Source organism: Gouania willdenowi, chromosome 11 (genome assembly GCF_900634775.1).
Source record: "Gouania willdenowi chromosome 11, fGouWil2.1, whole genome shotgun sequence".
Taxonomy (NCBI): Eukaryota; Metazoa; Chordata; class Actinopteri; order Blenniiformes; family Gobiesocidae; genus Gouania; species Gouania willdenowi.
In genome coordinates this window covers 11,564,193-11,583,357 of record NC_041054.1, presented here as the reverse complement: position 1 = coordinate 11,583,357, position 19,165 = coordinate 11,564,193, and the positions used below count along the sequence as shown (strand labels likewise).

The 19,165-nt window shown below is 38.2% G+C and overlaps 2 protein-coding genes across 3 annotated transcripts; both read left to right on the top strand.

Moving 5' to 3' along the window:
• The first annotated feature begins 4,753 nt into the window (after positions 1-4,753).
• On the top strand, positions 4,754-8,741 carry rpz2 (rapunzel 2). Its single transcript, XM_028461460.1, has 2 exons — positions 4,754-4,849; positions 7,379-8,741. The coding sequence occupies exon 2, from the start codon at positions 7,416-7,418 to the stop codon at positions 8,106-8,108; it is 693 nt and encodes a 230-aa protein (XP_028317261.1). The 5' UTR covers positions 4,754-4,849; positions 7,379-7,415; the 3' UTR covers positions 8,109-8,741.
• A 640-nt stretch (positions 8,742-9,381) lies between these two features.
• Positions 9,382-18,650, top strand: krit1 (KRIT1 ankyrin repeat containing). Of its 2 annotated transcripts, none has more exons than XM_028461459.1 (17): positions 9,382-9,710; positions 11,044-11,212; positions 11,368-11,524; positions 11,635-11,727; positions 11,809-11,938; positions 12,733-12,976; positions 13,168-13,283; positions 13,803-13,946; positions 14,716-14,872; positions 15,071-15,178; positions 15,770-15,926; positions 16,031-16,182; positions 16,262-16,428; positions 16,783-16,870; positions 16,938-17,144; positions 18,185-18,301; positions 18,436-18,650. In XM_028461459.1, the coding sequence occupies exons 2-17, from the start codon at positions 11,111-11,113 to the stop codon at positions 18,523-18,525; spliced, it is 2,229 nt and encodes a 742-aa protein (XP_028317260.1). In that variant the 5' UTR covers positions 9,382-9,710; positions 11,044-11,110; the 3' UTR covers positions 18,526-18,650. The 2 variants fall into 2 exon arrangements, with proteins under 2 accessions (XP_028317260.1, XP_028317258.1); XM_028461457.1 differs by having other exon boundaries at positions 9,382-9,742.
• Positions 18,651-19,165: the final 515 nt, after the last annotated feature.

Below are 19,165 nucleotides of genomic sequence, written 5' to 3'. Positions count from 1 at the left end.
GCTTTTATCCCTGACTGCCTGCATCATGTTTGGTTAGCTGTTACTATAGCGTGTCTTTCACAGAGAGTGGAAACAGGTGAGTTTAGGCCTTGGGAATCCAAACAACAGACCACTGGCAAAATTTCTAATGAGCAAAAGTGAATTAAATTCATTTTTAATTTACTATAAAACTCAACTTTAAATTAATCTATCTATCCATCTAAACTTATTGAAGGTATGTGGTGCATAACAGTGCTCACTAAATAAAGGCACACCTACCACCTGCCTCTTTTAGGATCTTTAGTTGCCGTTTTAATATCAGGTTACTGTGAACATAATAGAATATACATAATTTACTTCATAAACTTGTCCAAGGCTCAGCACAAACCTATGGAATCTCAAAATCATAATTTAATAAATAAAAACATTTTGAAATAAATATCAGCTTGATAAATAACAGATAAATATATAATATGGCCATTGAATTGTTAAATAAAGTAATATTATGAAATACGTTTTATTATTATTAAATATCCATTTCCGCAATGGTCTTTTTTATTTCATAATGTCCTTTTCCACAATGGCCTTTTTATTTCATAATGTTGTTTTTCAGCAGAATGACTTCGGTCTGTCAATCAAAGAACTTAAGGCGGAGCCAGTGAAGTGATTGGCTGAGCCTTTGCACAGACATGAGCAGCAGCACTTGCTGTATCGATTCGTGGAGACTTATCACTAATGCTGAGAAGCCTGAGCGCATCACATGTTAAGAGTCTGATTCTCAACTCGTCACATATTGACCATCGGTCAGGACCCCTTAGCGTCAGTGTTCGACACACGGGGTACCCCTTCGGTGATCATTTTAGACGCTGAGAATCCGTGTCAGATAAAAGTGGAACCGCGCAGAAACAACAGGCTGTGTTGGTGTTGGAGAGCTGTACTTTTACTACCTGCACTGTACACACGCACACACCCGCTCCCTCACTCAAAATGAATACATTCAAGCTAGACACATCTCACTGGACTTTTATTGCTTTATTTTTTATTGTTAATCTTTTATTTATATTCCCTCCCATTGCTACCACTGTGTCAGTCAAAGAATGGCCATGACCGATACCCAGGAAAACTAATAGATCTTAAAGGATCAAGCCGAGGTCCAACCCACTAGCTTTGATTGACAGACCGAAGTTATTCTGCTGAAAAACGACAATATGAAATAAAAAAGGCCGTTGTGAAAAAGGACATGAAATAAAAGACAATTGCGGGAATAGATATCTAAGAATAATAAAACGTATTTCATAATACTAGCTTATTTAACGATTTAATGGCCATATTATATATTTGTCTGTTATTTATCAAAATGGTATTTATTTCAAAAATGTTTTTATTTAATTATGACTCTTTTGGGCTTCCATACAAACCTGCCTCCTCGCATTCATATTGAAACACGTGGATTTTCCATTTATGGCTTTGCAAAAACCTGTTAATTGTTGTAAAATTAATCTAAGATGATTGTTAATGTCACCACCTGATGGTGCTAGAGGAGAACATTACCACTTAGTGTTAGAACTTCTTATAATGCTCAAAGTGAATTGAATTACAACTTTACTCAAGCATCACTGTGACTATATAGGTTTGAACAAAGACATATTTTTGAGTAATTTACAAACGTACAAAGGTCTCCCCTACAACATAATCATTGCTGATTGTATGATCTGTTTTGAATTTGGCTTTGTATGAATCATTCACAAAAATGATTTGGACATGCTTGCAGAAGCAAAACCTTTGTTTGATAAAAACCACACCACATACACTTAAAGACACACCACCGGCTTATCCTGTTTAGGCACTCAGTCCTATCCAGCATCACATGGCTAATACAAGGAGAAAATATATACACACCACCATTGTAAATAGAAACCAGCGTAGTGTAAAAAGAAAGCAGTCAGGAAAATGAAATCAGCTTAGAGATATATAAAGATTAACTAAAAACCCTCTCCTCACTTCAGCACTAACAAGTAATGATTCCTCCACCTTCATTGTTGAGCTCCACACTACTGGATATGGTAAAAATTAACTCTTATTGAAATCCCAATAAATTAGAATAAAAGAAAAAACATTCCATTATTAAGGATGAATTCAATAACTTGACCATTGAGCCATGATTAAACGATGAACCACACATATTGCACAAGCCATAAAATTTTGAAGTTTGACATTCTCTTCTCTTGCGCCAAGTCACCCAAAATTATTGCATGTGGAAATCTACATTGTGTGTAGTTTCTTCTTTTTCTTTTGTTAATTGAGTAAATAATATACATACAAATAGCAAGCGCTTCATTGTCATGCAAAATCACCAGTAGCATATACAACAGCATTTGGAAAACAATCAAAATGAATAAAGATAAGGGAAAAATGTCCAAAAAAAAATAAAACAATAAAAATCAGTATTTGTTTCTCATGGTCTGAGAGTCTTTCAGGTGCCTTTTGGCAAACTCCAGGCGGGCTGCCATGTGCCTTTTACTAAGGAGTGGCTTCCGTCTGGCCACTCTACCATACAGGCCTGATTGGTGGAGTGCTGCAGCGATGGTTGTCCTGCTGGAAGGTTCTCCTCCCTCCACAGAGGAACCCTGGAGCTCTGTCAGAGTGACCATCAGGGAGTTAGTCACCTCCCTCACAAAAGCCCTTCTTCCCCGATCACTCAGTTTAGAGGGACGGCTGGCTCTAGGATGAGTCCTGGTGGTTCCAAACTTCTTCCATTTATGGATGATGGCGGCCACTGTGCTCATTGGGACCTTTACTGTACCCTTCCCCAGACCTGTGCCTTGAGACAATCCTGTCTTGGCGATCTACAGACAATTCCTTTGACTTCATGCTTGTTATGTGGTCTGACATACACTGTTAACTGTGGGACCTTATATAGACAGGTGTGTGCCTTTCCAAATCATGTCCAATCAACTGAATTTACCACAGGTGGACTCCAATTAGGCTGTAGAAACATCTCAAGGATGATCAGTGGAAACAGAATGCACCTCAGCTCAATTTTGAGCTTGATCTCAAAGGCTGTGAATACTTATGTACAAGTGATTTCTTCATTTTTTATTTTTAATAAATTTGCCAAAAATCTCAAATGTTTTTAAGTTGTCATTATGGGGTATTATGTGTAGAATTTTGAGGAAAAAAGTGAATTTAATCCCTTTTGGAATAAGGCTGTAACATGATGAAATGTGGGAAAAGTGAAGCGCTGCGAATACTTTCCGTATGCACTGTATATATATATATAGTACATAGGCTCCCTCTGTCAGCTACTGAGGCACACTTTTATTTTTATTGAATTTAATCAATTAATTTTTCTTCATTGTGTTGTTTTCTAAGTGGACTTTGTTCCCATAAGCTAAGGCAGAATAAGTAAAAATTGATTTGAGTTTTAAAGTAATTACTTTGTGAGGAAACTAGAGTACATGCAAACCCCACACAGAAAGACTGAGATCATAACATTGTTTATTTGACGTGCCACTGGAAGTCCAGGAACAAGTCGGCATCACAGAAAATAAAGGTTTTTGTGTTTTTACTTACTTTCTGAGAAAATTGTGATTTTATTTTATTTCTTAAATACGCTAGTTGAAGTTCTGAAGAAACAACTGAATACTTTGAATAACTGTATCAGAGGTTTTAAAACCGGAAACTTTGTGTATGAATCTGGCTTGTTTTAAAGGGGAATCCCTGTCCGGTTGCTTCCGCGTTAATTTCAGGAAAGTAAATTCCACAGCTGATTAACATACCGGCTTTAATTGACTAGTAACACACTTTTATTATTGTTTCTGCCAGTAAACTGCATGTCAAAGTGGAATACAGGGCTACTTAAACCTGCCGGGGATGATAACTAACATTTTACATAATGACATAGTGTAGGCCTTACAGATCAGTAAATGGAAGGTATTTCTTCTGAAAAAACGGAGAATTTACTCAAAAATTGAAATTTCTGCCCAAGAGATTGTTGTCGAATTGACATTCTCTTCTCTTGCACCAAGTCACCCAAAATTATTGCGTGTGGAAATCTACATTGTGTGTAGTTTTTTCTACTTTTTCTTTTGTTAATTAATTGAGTAAATAATATACGTACAAATAGCAAGCGCTTCATTGTCATGCAAATCATCAGTAGCATATACAATTTGGAAAACAATCAAATGAATAAAGATAAGGGAAAAAATACAATAAAATCAGTATGAATAAAAAAAGGGTTGTGTGATATATATATATACACAGTACATAGGCTCCCTCTATCAGCTACTGAGGCACACTTTTAATTTGTTTAAATTGAATTGAATTTATTTATTTATTTTTCTTTCTTAATTATTTTCTTAGTTATTGTGTGCCATCTTATTGTTGTAATGTAAATTGTTGTAAATTGATTTAATCGTTAAATTGTGTTTTTAAAAAAACAATTATATATATAAAAACTTACTATTTAAAAATTTCAAGGGCTTTGTTGTTCTGTATGAAATAATTATTTAAAAAAGCTAAAAAAAATTTACTTATTTTTGAAATATTTTAACTTGAAAATGATCCAATCTCACCGATTGTCTACAGATGACATTCTTTTTGGTAAATTGATAAATATGAGGGATTTATGTGAAGAGCCAGTCATGACAATGGGTGTAGGTTAGGATAAGCCTGCGGTTGGAGCCTCAATCACAACACATCTGGAAGAATTCCCTTCGTCCAATCACCGCACAGCAGGCGTGACTCACTTCCGGGATTTCATTCCCTTATTTGGCAGAAAGGGGCGGTCCTTATTTGATTAGAGGGGAAAATGGTGGAAAAGAAACCCAGTTGTGAGCAGTAGACGAAGCACCGCCAAGTCTCATCTCTGGTGAGTAAATGTAATATATCCATGCGTTGTTATCTCTGCTCTGTGCGGTGTTTACTCTCCGTGAAGATAAAATCAGCTGTGATGTTAAATCACAGTGACAAAACAGGCGGAATAATGGAGGGTGAAGGGAATCAGGAAATAAGAACTGAGCTTCAGAACAAGCAGCAACACATTCTGAGTTGGACTTAAATATGGGCTCATTTAAAGATCGCATAATAGATGTTTTTAGCTGCTGGAGATGAACTCATCAGAGTCACCACCTGCATCCAGTCTGGTTTCCAGTCTTTCCTGAGTTACTACAAATGGAGACACACCCACTGTTGTTTCTTAAGTCATTTTTCCAGCATGGCAACATAGAGAAGGATGATTAGCGTCACAAATATGTGCTAAAGTTAAAAGTAGGTCCGTGGTCTCCGATATCAGTTTATCCTTCTAAAAACACATACATCAACATGTATTCAATTATTGGCTCTTTTTAGTTAATAAATAAATAAAATCATACCTTTTCATTATTTGTGGTTAATACTACAGATTTCAGCTACTCATGTTTTCTCCTTTCTTACTTTATTTTTATTTTATTTTTTACCTTGTATGCTCATGCTGTCGAAGGTCAACACCACATGTGGTGCAATCTTGTTACGACAGCTAATGCATGTTTTATTATTTCAATGAAACAAAATGAAACTTATTTTATTGCTTAGTTGTGCCCATTACCAGCCCTCCCTACATCTTGGTGAAGGGGAAAAGAACAGGGAAGAGTGAGTTAGGGTGGGACAATGGAAGAAGTGGAATCTCTAAACATAAAATGAGTAGTGATTATGAGTTAATTTATACGTGACTATCGTTGCCCTGCAATAGACTGTAGAGAATCCATAATCAATTATGTGTGGGTTTTTTATTAACTATTGTAAATTGGTTCCTAAATTTCCAAAGACTGATTATTTACATTTTCTAATGTCCAAAAGAGTCCTCCTAGTTTGGATATTTCAATTACATATACAGTATTGAAGGTGCTGTGAGGTGTTCCTCAAGAGAAATCAAATAATACAGCAGCTGACTGATGTTAACTGGAAGATCAATAATTAAAAATATAATCAATAAGTTAATAAACAGAGACAACAATAATCCAAACTAAATTAGGCTGATTAACCCCTAAGGCATCTTATTCAAGGTGGACTTTGTTCCCATAAGCTAAGGTAGAATAAGTAAAAATTGATTTGAGTTTGAAGTCATTACTTTGTGAGGAAACTAGAGTACATGCAAACCCCACACAGAAAGACTGAAATCATAACATTGTTTATTTGACGTGCCACTGTAAGTCCAGGAACAAGTCGGCATCACAGAAAATAAAAGTTTTTGTGTTTTTACTTAGTTTCTGAGAAAATTGTGATTTTTATTTTATTTTTTAAATACGCTAGTTGAAGTTCTGAAGAAACAACTGAATACTTTGATTAACTGTATCAGATGATAACTAACATTTTACATAATGACATAGTGTAGGCCTTACAGATCAGTAAATGGAAGGTATTTCTTCTGAAAAAACTGAGAATTTACTCAAAAATTGAAATTTCTGCCCAAGAGATTGTTGTCGAGTTGACATTCTCTTCTCTTGCACCAAGTCACCCAAAATTATTGCGTGTGGAAATCTACATTGTGTGTAGTTTTTTCTTCTTTTTCTTTTGTTAATTAATTGAGTAAACAATATACGTACAAATAGCAAGAGCTTCATTGTCATGCAAATCATCAGTAGCATATACAATTTGGAAAACAATATGCTAGTTGAAGTTCTGAAGAAACAACTGAATACTTTGATTAACTGTATCAGATGTTTTAAAACCGGAAACTTTGTGTATGAATCTGGCTTGTTTTAAAGGGGAATCCCTGTCCGGTTGCTTCTGATTGATTCTGCCAGTAAACTGCATGTTTAAGTGGAATACATGGCTACTTAAACCTGCCGGGGATGATAACTAACATTTTACATAATGACATAGTGTAGGCCTTACAGATCAGTAAATCGAAGGCATTTCCTCTGAAAAAACTGAGAATTTACTCACAAAAATTGAAATTTCTGCCCAAGAGATCGTTATTGTGTTGACTTTATTTTTTTGTTGACAAATGGTCCTGTGACCTAAACTTTGGACATGAGCATTTTGAAAATCCGCTTTTTAATCAAGAGATGTATCCAAATAACTGGAAATGAATAGGTTTATGAACAGACACATTGATAAAAATTATAAAGTCAATACTGTGTCAAGTTGGTCTTTGCAGCTTTGGTTGGCATACACCGCCTGTTGCTGCTACTGATCTCATAGCAGCAAATGACACCTTCTGGCATCGTCTTACACAATAGGTGGTTTGAGGAGCAGCTGTGACATATAATGTGCGCACTCAGCTGTTGGCCTTGAGTTAAATATTTTAGAGTTGTAGATGTGAGAGACAGTTCTGAGGTATAGTTGTGTTTACAGTGATCAGAATTGTTGTAGTAATTCAAGCTTTGATTTGCTATGTGCTCTTTTTAAATCCCTTCAGACTCCTGACTCTTTGTGTGGACGCTAACGTAGAAGTGATGGCTGATGCAGCACAGATCAAGAAAACTGCAGCCAAAGTGTTATGCTGTGTGGAGAAGGTTTCATCCTTCGCCTCCTCCATCGACCCCATATTTGGCATCGTCTCCTCTCTGGTTGGGGTGGCTCGGAAGGGCCTGTTGAAAGAGGAGGGTCATGCTTTGGACAAGGACTTCCAGGAAATCAACACCAAACTGAATAGCATCTCCCAGAAGAACCAGCATTGCCTGAGGAAGATCCGCATTGATGAAGTGAATGAAACGTATGGCAGGTACGAAGAGTACATCAAGCACCAGTACGCGGCCTTCAACAGAATGGTGTCACAGGTGAAGAAAGACCCGCAAAACACCCAGCGCTACATGGACGCCTTCTCAAACATCTATGAGAGAGACAAAAGCGACCTGAGCTTGGACGTGTACTACCGAGGCGTGATGGGCACCAGCTCTCTGTTTGGAAGGCCGCTGCTGAAAGTGTACCTCGACAACTGTGAGAGCGACCGTGAAATCATGGAGCACTACTGTTCACATATCACACACCTGTTTCACATTGGCCTCATCACTTTGATGGCCTACACCGCTGTTACTGAGGATGACGAAGATGAAGTGCGGGATAAGTGGGCCGGAAGGGTGCGTGAGATCCAGGAGAAGATGGAGGAAGTGCTGAGTCAGTGCAAACAATCCACCAAAGCGCCCTGAACCTGGTCCCACACACAGGAAACCCTTTGGACCCACACCTGTGCTCGTAGGCATCGGCAAATGACCTAAAGAGTAAATATTATTACTATTTAAGCGTGTGCATATATAGTAAAGCCATTTTCGCTTGTTTGCACTTCAGCTGTATCGGATGTTTGTATTGCATTTTATTATTGTCCTGCTTGTGTATGTCGTTGTCCAAAATGACCACTATAGGTTTCAGCTGCTTCGGGTTGCACATCAATAAATGCTGAAGTTTTGTACAATTTATTTAGTAAAATGTATAAATTATTTGGTTACAAATGAACCCTTTAAAAATGTCTTTTTTTTTTAGTTGCCCGTGACATTATTTAGGCTAAAGTTTTGGAAATGAAAGGGAATAAAAGGATTTGTTCTGATGCTAATAACTGTTATTGAAATAGAAATACAATCGGTGGGGTAAACCAAAGTAATACCAAAAACTCTGGCTATAATTTGGATAACAAATGAATAACCACCTGAAATAATACCATTTCTACTTTAAGCCCTTGAAAGGTGAAGTGTGTTGTATTTACGTGTTGGGTTTCTTACTTGGCTTTCACCACTAAAAGGAGGGTGAACTATCAAAATAAAGCTGAATATATTTTTTTCTTTAAAAAAAAAAAAAAAAAAAAAAATTCTGGAGTGTCTTCTTTTTCTCTACCTGACTATTTCTGATTGATTCCTGAGGTTTGTGGAGGTACTTATTGTACAGACAATTGCTGACAAAAACAAAGGTAAGTAAACTTTCTATGTACTCTTCACTGGCTTCCTATCACTGCAAGACTTCAGTACATCTGGCTACTGAACATTGTCGACTAGGCCCTGCTTTGTGAAAAAAACAAACATTTTTGCATCCCTCCCCTCTTTCACACACATTTTCTACACATTTTGTAGAAAAGGCTACTGCTTTAAAACAAATGAAAACTAGTAAAATCTCAAACATTACAGTTGAATAAACTGAACTTTCCCAATATACAATAAGTACTAATGAATCCCGATGAGTGTGGAATACTAAAATACTTTTTTTTTTTTTTTTTTTTTTTTAGAAATCACTCATATTAAACTTTTCTTTCAATTTGAGTATACTTTGTCAAACTTTTCTTAGTTGTAGTTTCATTACATACAGTGTTAGATGTTTCATTATATTCCATTTCTAATTATACAGTATATAACGTTCCCATGAGCAAGAGTTCTCTGTTTTCCGAGCAGATCCGCGGCCCAAAAATGTAACACGATTCTTCCTTGTCTAGTTGCGTTGCCAGTTTGGGCAGTTTACCGCACATTAGGTTCTTTTAATCATGTCTTTGAGCTTGGTATTGGAAACAAAAAATGTAGTGTGAGTAAAAAACTTTTAAAATTACACAGCTAACCGTGAATATACGGTTTGTGGGGTTCGGTTGTTTTTTCGTTCAATTTGGAGCTTGGAAATCGATAGCTTCATCTGGCAACTTCCATCCCAGGCTGAACTCACAGGCCTACAGTCGCCCATATCAACACAGCAGCTGTTGTGACTAAACTGGTCCATCCTTCAAGTCTCAGACTGAGTCCAAACCCGTTCGGATTGTATCAGGACTCGGGAAAGTTGTGAGTGTTTGTGGAGCAGGCGGATCGTGTCGGTGAGTTTTAGCGGCTCAGAGAACGGAAAAGTGTAGCCTCCCCGGCTACTGCGGCTGGTTGGGGTAAAAGTTTGCTGTGTTTGATCAAGAGACAAAAAACAACATGATCGGCTTTAACCAAGCACTGTACAGAATAATACTACTGACCTTTTTTTTTAAATTAGTGTATAATTACACTGGTGTGTGGTTTCCGGGTCGTGACCCACCTCTGAACTTACTAATATGCTTTACCCTAGTTCTGTGCAATAAATATACGAATAAATAACATTTATACATCATTTAACTTTTCAGATTCAGGAACAAATTTAATCCTAAGCAGAGTAATGGTCTTTATTTACTCTCATTAACAATCTTTAATGTTTCTCAAACTAGGGTCTGGGGACTCATGGACGTCCAAGGGGTTTTCAAAAATAAAACTATTTCAATGCCAGAAGTTAGGGGTGTAAATACAAAGGTGGGTGACATATGTGGGAATAAAGGCTACAAAAACACTACTGTTCATCAGCTCTTGCTGTTGATTCAGCTTGATTAGTAGACATTTAAATGTAGCCAAATCATATAATAATTAGTCTTTGAAGAATATAAATACCTTCTAACTATATGCATGCATGTTTCTCATAGTACACACATGCACACAAATATGCATACAACGTAATTGGCATGTGCACCAAACGTATTTGGAGCACACATTAGTACACCAATAAAAATGAAAGTGATACTGATCTTCGGTAGATGCTGTGTCTTCTGTCTCCAGAAGAAAAAAATATAGACACTTTATTTGGTGAGTTAGCATTTCAAGATCATTTGGAATGTAATAGTAGTTCATTGGTAGTAATTACTTCTTTACAAATTAATATTCTGCATAAACATTTTAGAAAATAATGTCTCCCTATCTGATACATTAAACTGGTTATTTTATCAATAATTATTTTGTATGCATTACAATCTTTGGTGATTGTTCTCTATATTCTTTATTTATATATTATTTATTTCAACCCTGTTTGCTGCTTTTCTTTTCTTTCTGTAATGCTGCTGGAAATATAATTTCCCTGAGGGAGCCTTCCCAAGGAATTAATATAGTCTATCTAAACTAAACTAATCTAAACTAATCTATTGATTGTTCTGGATAAAACCACCCAAATATGATTACTGTGACTTTACTATTTATCTCAAATCTTATACTTGCCTTTTTAGATTGACTGTACTGAATGAAACTTAACAAGCTAATTTCTCGCCAGCTTTTATGTACAGTAACTCTTTTTATACATTCCTCATTGTGTTTCATTTTGCTGCTATGTCAGGCATGCCTTCCTTAAGCATTCGGACTCTGTGTTGGATACTTTATCTGGCCTGAGGAGGGACGTCACAATGGGAAACGAGGAAGTCCCCGAAGATGTGTTTGTTGCCGTTATTCGCCCTAAAAATCAAGTCAGTCTGAGCTCAAAGGAATACAGAGCCAAAGCCTACGAGGTACACTGAAACCAATCACATAAACATCTTAATGTTCAATTCTGGAAATGTGCACGCTATTGTCACAGCATCTCATATTTCTTGTTAATCCTTCATCAAGGCCAATAATTTAGTCTCAAACTTCACTCTCGGTGCGTCTCTTTGCTCATATTTAGATCCTGCTGAGAGAAGTGCCTTTAGAGGGGAAGGAGAAAAAGAGGAAGAAAGTCCTCCTGACGACAAAGATCAAAGCCGGAGGAGACAAACCAAAAAACATTTTAGATTATGTCGATGAAACCATCAGATTGATCTCCACCAACCAAAGTTGTATAGGTCAGGTAGTCCTTGAATAAATGGCACAGCTGTGTGTGCTCAATATAACAAACTGGAATGACTTATTTTGAGCTTTAAGCATCAGGGTTTGATGTGTTTTGGCGTTGCAGGAAAGCGTGTGGTGCACATGAAGACATTTACTCTTGAAGGTGAACATGCAGGAAAAGATGTTTCTCTTTTTGTGGTGCCTGTTGGTGTCAAAGGTAAGCATAGGATTTCCTTTTCTGACAATGATCCACAGTTTAGGATGTGCACTTGGTAGATTAACGTGTACTTCTGCTCAGACAACAGCAAGCACGTCCACAACCCCGGCAGCCCCAGCTTTTACTGCTTCCAGGACATCATGCGGGTGTGCAGTGAGACCAGCACTCACTTCTGTTCCATCACCTCTAAGATGCTCCTGGCCTTGGACAAGTACGGACGCATCTTCTCATACACACCCAGTGACACTAGCAAGGGTGGACTGGTCATCTAACATACCGTGCATCGTCAAAGTGGGCCGTCAACCCAAAGTGGACCATTTCGGTCCGCTCCCTTTTTTTGACGTGCAAGTGGAGGCAGACATACTGCAAAAGTGGGAAAACGTGCCAAGAAAATAGTGAAAAGTGACTAAAATGGGTCAAAAGAAGTCAAGAGTGGCAAACATGGGTAAATAAAGAGGAACCAGGTATTATGTAATGTCAAAGGGTAGTGAAAAAGGGCAAAAATGTGGAACTAAAAGAGTCAAAATGTAAGGAAAAATGAAAACAAGTGGTATTTATTATACAAAAGTTAGCTTATTATGACAAAAGTCAAAGAAAGGACAGAAATATGATAAGTGTCAACAATAACTTGCAGAAATGGACAGAAAATATGAAAAAAGGGATATTTATTGGCAAAAGGTTGCTAAAGTCTGAAAAAAGTGTCAAAAGGGGCAAAAATGGGAAAAAGGAAGTTGCGAAATGGCCAAAGGTAATAAGTAAAAAGGGGTTAAAAAGTTTCCCCCTTTTATGGTTTTCTGGGGAAATAATTAAAATGAAGACATAAAGAGTCACATGTTGAGCATCAATGACTTAATAATGGCTTCTACATGGTGTCACTGATAATGTAGTGGGCTGGTCTGGATCATCAAATGCCGGGGCGGAATTTTTGTCCCAGTCCACCCAGTGACACTAGGATGTAAGTTGTACAGTAAACAGAAGAGAGCGTTGCATCTTCCCTCTCCACAGATGGTTAGCAGAGCAGCACTCTGTGCCTCACGCCATCCCCGCCCTGTTCAGGCCAGCACCCGGGGAGCGGGTGAAAACCAACGTCAGCAACCCAGCCTACAGCAGCGAGGGCAAAGTGAGCGATGACGGGCTGCACATGGGCTACACGGCGCTGGAGATTAAAAGCAAGATGATGTCACTGGAAAAGGCCGATATGTGCATACTGAACCCACTCTATGGCTCAGATCTGCAATACACCAACCGGGTGAGGGGCAACAGGAACTTTCTTTTATTCACTTAAACACTATGTGCTTGGATGTAGTTTATCTTAACGACCTTAATTGCTTATCCAAGATGATTTTGAAGAAGGTAAAATCATATTAAGGAATTGCAGTGATTAAAACAGTATTATTACAACTTGCTTGATTTCATCTTTTTGCTTGTTTGTTTATGTAGGTGGACAAAGTTATCATCAACCCTTACTTTGGGCTTGGAGCACCAGACTACTCCAAGATTCAGATTCCCAAACGAGAGCAATGGCAACACGGGCCCAACTGTGTGACAGAGGAGAAGTAAGGCTACTATAAAAATAAATAACATTGTAGATCATTATATTAATATAAAATTGGGATTTATATAGTGCTTTATTGAAGGAGACTCAAAGTGTTAAAGACACCATTATTTATTCACACCAGTCACTCACATCAGTCATACTGGTGGTGGTAAGCTACACTGTAGTCACAGCTGCCCTGGGACATACTGACAGAAGCATGGCTGCCATTTTGCGCCCATGGCCCCTCCGACCACAACCAGCACAATTCATAACCATTTTTACGAGGCAATGTGGATAAAGTGGACACAACGATAAGAGACCAAGATTCAAACCTCCAACCATCTGGTTATTGGATGACCCATTCTATCACTGAGCCACGGTTACCCCTAACCATATTGTTACCGAGCATAATCCACTTGTTTACCCCTTCTAAGAGATTTAGCGTAAAAGCGTGATGACTAGTATTGAATACTTTACAAACCACTTTAGCATCTTATTATGTTTCCAAATGAGTCAACATAGAGCCATGTGTTTGCAGGGATCACCAGTGGGTGGATGATTTCCCTCTGCATCGCAGCGCCTGTGAGGGCGACACGGAGCTGCTCTCCAAGCTTCTGGACAGTGGGTTTTCAGTCAAGCAGCTGGACAGTGACCACTGGGCTGCCATACACTATGCCTGTTGGTGAGTGTGCTGCTGAATAATCAAATTGTGTTTAGATTGTCTAAGGCAGTGCTTCTCGAAGTGTGTGACACGGCCCCCTAGTGGGGAATGGAGGTATGACATGCCAATCTTCTTAAAGGGATCCTCCACTGTTTTTACATATGTGGCCTAAAACCTTTGAAATGTCCTTATTAGAAGATCTATGCCTAACAAAATGCATTATTTTGCACCACATTCGATTTATTAACTTTTAAAAATTGGACTAGTTTACTAATTCAGAGCGTGCATGCCGCCATGTTGAAATAACATCATTGATGATGCGAATCGCAACCCCTTTTAGTCCACTGAGTTCTATATGAGGTGAAGCATTCAGGATCATTTAGCAGCTTTTTCAGTCAAAATTACAACTTGTGCTGCTTTGGGTTGCTCTAAAAATCAGTAAACGTTAAAAAAGTTGATGTAAACCTCTTTTGTTCACCGAAATTTGATGAACAAGATCCGTGACCCGAAAAAATCTGTGACCGCATGTGGCGACAGTTCCAACTCTGCTGTTTCGTAGACGGCATGAAGAAGGGAAGAAGAGCTCCTGGGTGCAAGTAAATACAGGCAACCAGGATCCACTGTTGCTCATTAATGCCGACGGTTCTTTGCAGCAGACAGATTCAACTTGGGTCGGCATTAATGAGCAGCAGTCGATCCTGGTTGCCTGTATTTACATTATTATTTGGAGGGCAGTTTGAGAACCACTGGTCTAAGTGATATTTGACTTCTTCTGCATGACTTCTTGCAGGCATGGTAAAGTAGATGCAACCAAGCTGCTCCTGGACAAAGGGAACTGTAATCCAAACCTTCTGAATGGACAGCTCAGCTCTCCTCTGCACTTTGCAGCCAGAGGAGGCCACGCAGACATTGTGCAGCTGCTGCTGCAGCATCCTGAGATCGATCGGGTAGGAAACAAAACACTTAGTTCCTTAATGTAATCACATCGTTCCAAGGTCAGCTTTAAGCAATAACCACAGTTAAGTTGTGAAATAATTATATTGTGTGCAGAGTTTTTAATTAATTTAAATACAGTTTAGTTATAGTTAGTTTAAATATAATATTTGCGCTAATCATTTTGAGTAAAATGTGTTGCATTTCCACAGCACATTGAGGACCAACAGAAGAGATCTCCCCTTCAAGTGTGTGAGGAGAACAAACAGAACGAGTGGGAGGAGACTGTCAAACTTCTACAGCAAGCCAGCAGTAAACCAGTAAGTCACGAGAAGGTTTGCTGTTTTACTTCAGACTGTGGCCGAGATCCTAATGCAAACCGAAAAGGTCACAGATCACATTTTTAAAGTATGTTTAACCCTTCCATAGGGCCGGGAGATATATCAAGTTTTCTATTTTGGAGATATATAAAATGACAATATCGCCTATATCGAGATATCTTTTTATAGCTGATTTTGTATCAAAATACTAATTTAGATAGTTTGCCGAGTGCGTCCTAACCGAGACCTTCCCATAAACAAGTCACTTAGATGTGCTGTCCATTATAGGAGAAAAAGACAAAAGCGTTGTGTGTGCATGTGTGGCATTTTGCATCAGCAAATTTAACCTAGAATTGTCTTTCTGGTAAGACATTATTTGAACTAAAGTTAGAGATTTATATCGTATATCGCCATTTTGAGAAAAATTATCGCGATATGAGTTTTGGTCCATATCGCCCATTCCTACCCTACCATGATTTCTGTGTATCCGACAACTACTGTAGTCTGCTAGTCATTAGTCCGTTGATCAGATGAGAGGTGAGGAAGTAAGCAAACTGACGTTCTCCTTGTTTGTGTTTCTGTGCCTCACAGTATGAGAAGGTGCGCATCTATCGAATGGATGGATCCTATCGCTCTGTAGAGTTAAAACACGGCAACAACACAACAGTGCAGCAGATCATGGAGGGCATGCGTCTGACTCAGGACACCCAGCAGTATTTCACCATTTGGATCTGCTCAGAAAACCTCCGTGAGTCCATCAGACTTTTTCTACTCATCTTTCATTTGAATATGCTTATCAAGATGTCCGGTTTGTAGAGTTCCTAATCATGCATGATTGTTGAATGATTTCAGACTTACAGCTGAAGCCATACCACAAGCCCCTGCAGCACCTGCGGATCTGGACGGAGATTGTTACGGACCTGACGGTGCTGGACCCTCAGAGGGAAACACCTCAGCTTTTCCTCCGCAGGGACGTTCGTCTGCCTCTGGAGATTGAGAAAAAGGTGACTTAACTTTACATAAACGGAGACTAAAAGTTTTGTGAAGAAGCCAATCTTGTTATAAATATTGTTATTTTTCTAGGTGGAGGATCCACTCGCCATCCTCACCCTGTTTGATGAGGCTCATCACTGCCTCCTGAAGGGTTTCTTTCCTGCTCTGGACAGCAAGCTGATCACACTGGCCAGCCTTCTCCTGCAGATCATCTATGGAAACTATGAGAGCAAGAAGCACAAACAAGGATTCCTCAAGTAAAATGCTGTTTTCTACTCTTATGTTTATTTAGCCATCCACATAGTAAAAAAATGTGCACAGAAACCAAAGAAATACAGTTTAGAGAATTTGTCAGCATTGTAATCACATAATTGATAATTATTTACAAGTGTAATGTAAAAAGATCTGTTGCCATTGTAATTGAGTTCAGATAATTGACTTTATTTGTAATTACCAGGGAAATTCTTTAAAAGATTGTAATTGAATTGTAATTGAACATGGATGATTGAAAACGTAACTGTAATTTAAAAATTTAATTGACCCCAACCCTGCCTCATTTCATGCAAAAAAAAAAAAAATCTAAATAACATTGGCCTTTTTTGTTTCTCCAGTGAAGAGAATTTGAAGTCAATCGTGCCGATCTCTAAGGTGAAAAGCAAAGCGTATCACTGGACCCACAGGATTCTACATGAATATAAAGTATGCTCATCTTTCAGAAATGAAATCAAGTCCCTGGGGTTACTTAAAGTTTGTGTGTCTCCGACAGGCACTGAGCACCAGCGAAGGCGTGAGCAAAGAAATGCACCACCTCCAGCGTCTCTTCCTGCAGAACTGTTGGGACATCCCCACGTACGGAGCCGCTTTCTTCACTGGACAGGTCTACACGAAGGCCAGCGCCAGCAACCATAAGGTCATCCGTGTGTACGTGGGGGTCAACACCAAGGGGCTGCACCTCATGAACATGGAGACCAAGGTCCGTTCCCTCCTTAACTTCTGCATCTTGACAAAGCCCATTCTTTATTCGGCCACATATTCCTATGGGTCAGTTGTTCAAAAGGTAATCTGATTGCATTTTGGATAATGAATTGGATCAAGTATTAAAAATATTAATATGAAAAATAAAAAATATTGAAAATGGGTTGTTCAAAACTAAAATCGGATTCTGGAATTAGAATAAATCACGTAATCTTGGTTTTAATCTGGATCAAACCTTTAGTTAGTGTTGTTCAAAACTTTTTAGTAGGCTTTGGATAACTGATTAAAATCCTGGTCCAGGGGCGGTGTTTAGCTCAGTGGGTAGAGCGCCCGCCCCATGTACAGAGGCTATAGTTCCTCACCTGCAGCGGGTCCAGGTTCGATTCCCGGCCTGGGACCCTTTCCTGCATGTCATTCCCTGCTCTCTCTGACCCCTTTCCTGTCAAGCAACTGTCATATAAAGGCCACTAGAGCCAAAAAAAATCCTTTAAAAAAAAAAAAAAAAAAAAAAAAAAAAAAAAAAAAAATCCTGGTCCAATAAATTACATTGATCATACAGTAGATATACATGTATTTATTGATATTTTTCCAACTCATTTTCAAAGCATACAGTTGAATTTAGTTTGCACTACAGACCAATTAGGGAGAACTGAAATAATCCTCTCAAAAGCTGTCAAAAATCAAACAATATTCAATTCTAACTCTAATTAGAAACAAAAAGCATTGTTTAAAAATAGTGTCTGACAATGGCATTCCTAACTTTCTCAAAAGCATATGGAATGTATATTTGCCTTTTTCCCCTTATTTTTTAATGTGGCCGAGGCAGATATAGTATGTTCTGGCTGGTCAAAAGATATTATAGTATTAAAGGTATTTCTATTTTATTTTCCTTTTATTTCCTCAAATAAATATACTTTGAGTGACCCCATGCTGACCAGATCATACCTTTTGAACAACTGGGCCTATGTGATCATTTATGTAAATGTGGTGCAGTTAATGCTATCATTAGCTGAACATGTGATGCTACTGATGCTGCAGGCTCTTCTCATCAGCCTGGAGTACGGCACATTCATGTGGCAGCTTGGCCACGCAGACCAGTACTTCCAGATACACAGTGGGGACAACAAAATGAACTTCATTGTACACACAAAACAGGTGACGCATTAAACTGATCAAATCCACTCGTCGTTTGCCTCAATGATATCAGCACAAAAGTTGCTAACAGGCTAATCTGTTCAGATAAATGTCTGAAGGTTAACTCTGTTTTTCTGCTGATTCTCTCCTTACAGGCTGGCCTTATAGTGAAGCTTTTAATGAAGCTGAGTGGACAGATGACTCCAAATGACAAAGGACCAACAGACAAGTATGCTTACGGCTGAAAAGCTGCCAAAGGTCCTGGTGCGGCTTCCTGTTTGGAATAACCATCATCTGACTGCATCACAGGGCATTAGACTATTTCAGTATTCACACACACAGTTTTGTATAAAGAAGCTTTTAAAATTTACCAGTGTGTATTTTATTTTTTCTTACATTCTATTTTTGTAAATACAATTGCTATTTAATGTTTAATTGAAGGACTTGTTGTATTAAAAAGTGTATATGTGTTATTTTTACCCCAGCAAGCTGCAATGTTTCAGATCAAGTTTGTGATCAGGGCTTTGTGGATCAATACCATTACCTCCATGACTCTTTTTAATAAAATAAAATTAATTTAACCTTTATTTATTTGAGAATCAATCTCTTTTTTTAAGTAAGACCTTGTAGAGAAGTGTTTAAACAAAATGTTTGTAGTTGTTTGTACAGAATTCATTTCAGTCAATGGAACACGTCCTTAATAAACCTTTTCACACTCGCTCTGGTTCAGTTCTCGCACATGAGGTCAAAGGTCAAGAGGTATAAACTCGCCAAAGCTGATGGTATAAATTGCAAATCTGACAGATTTAGATAATTTTTTCCCCGTTGGAGCATTGATTCTTTGAGAAAAAAAAAAAATTGGAGAACTTTACCGCGTTTCCGCAA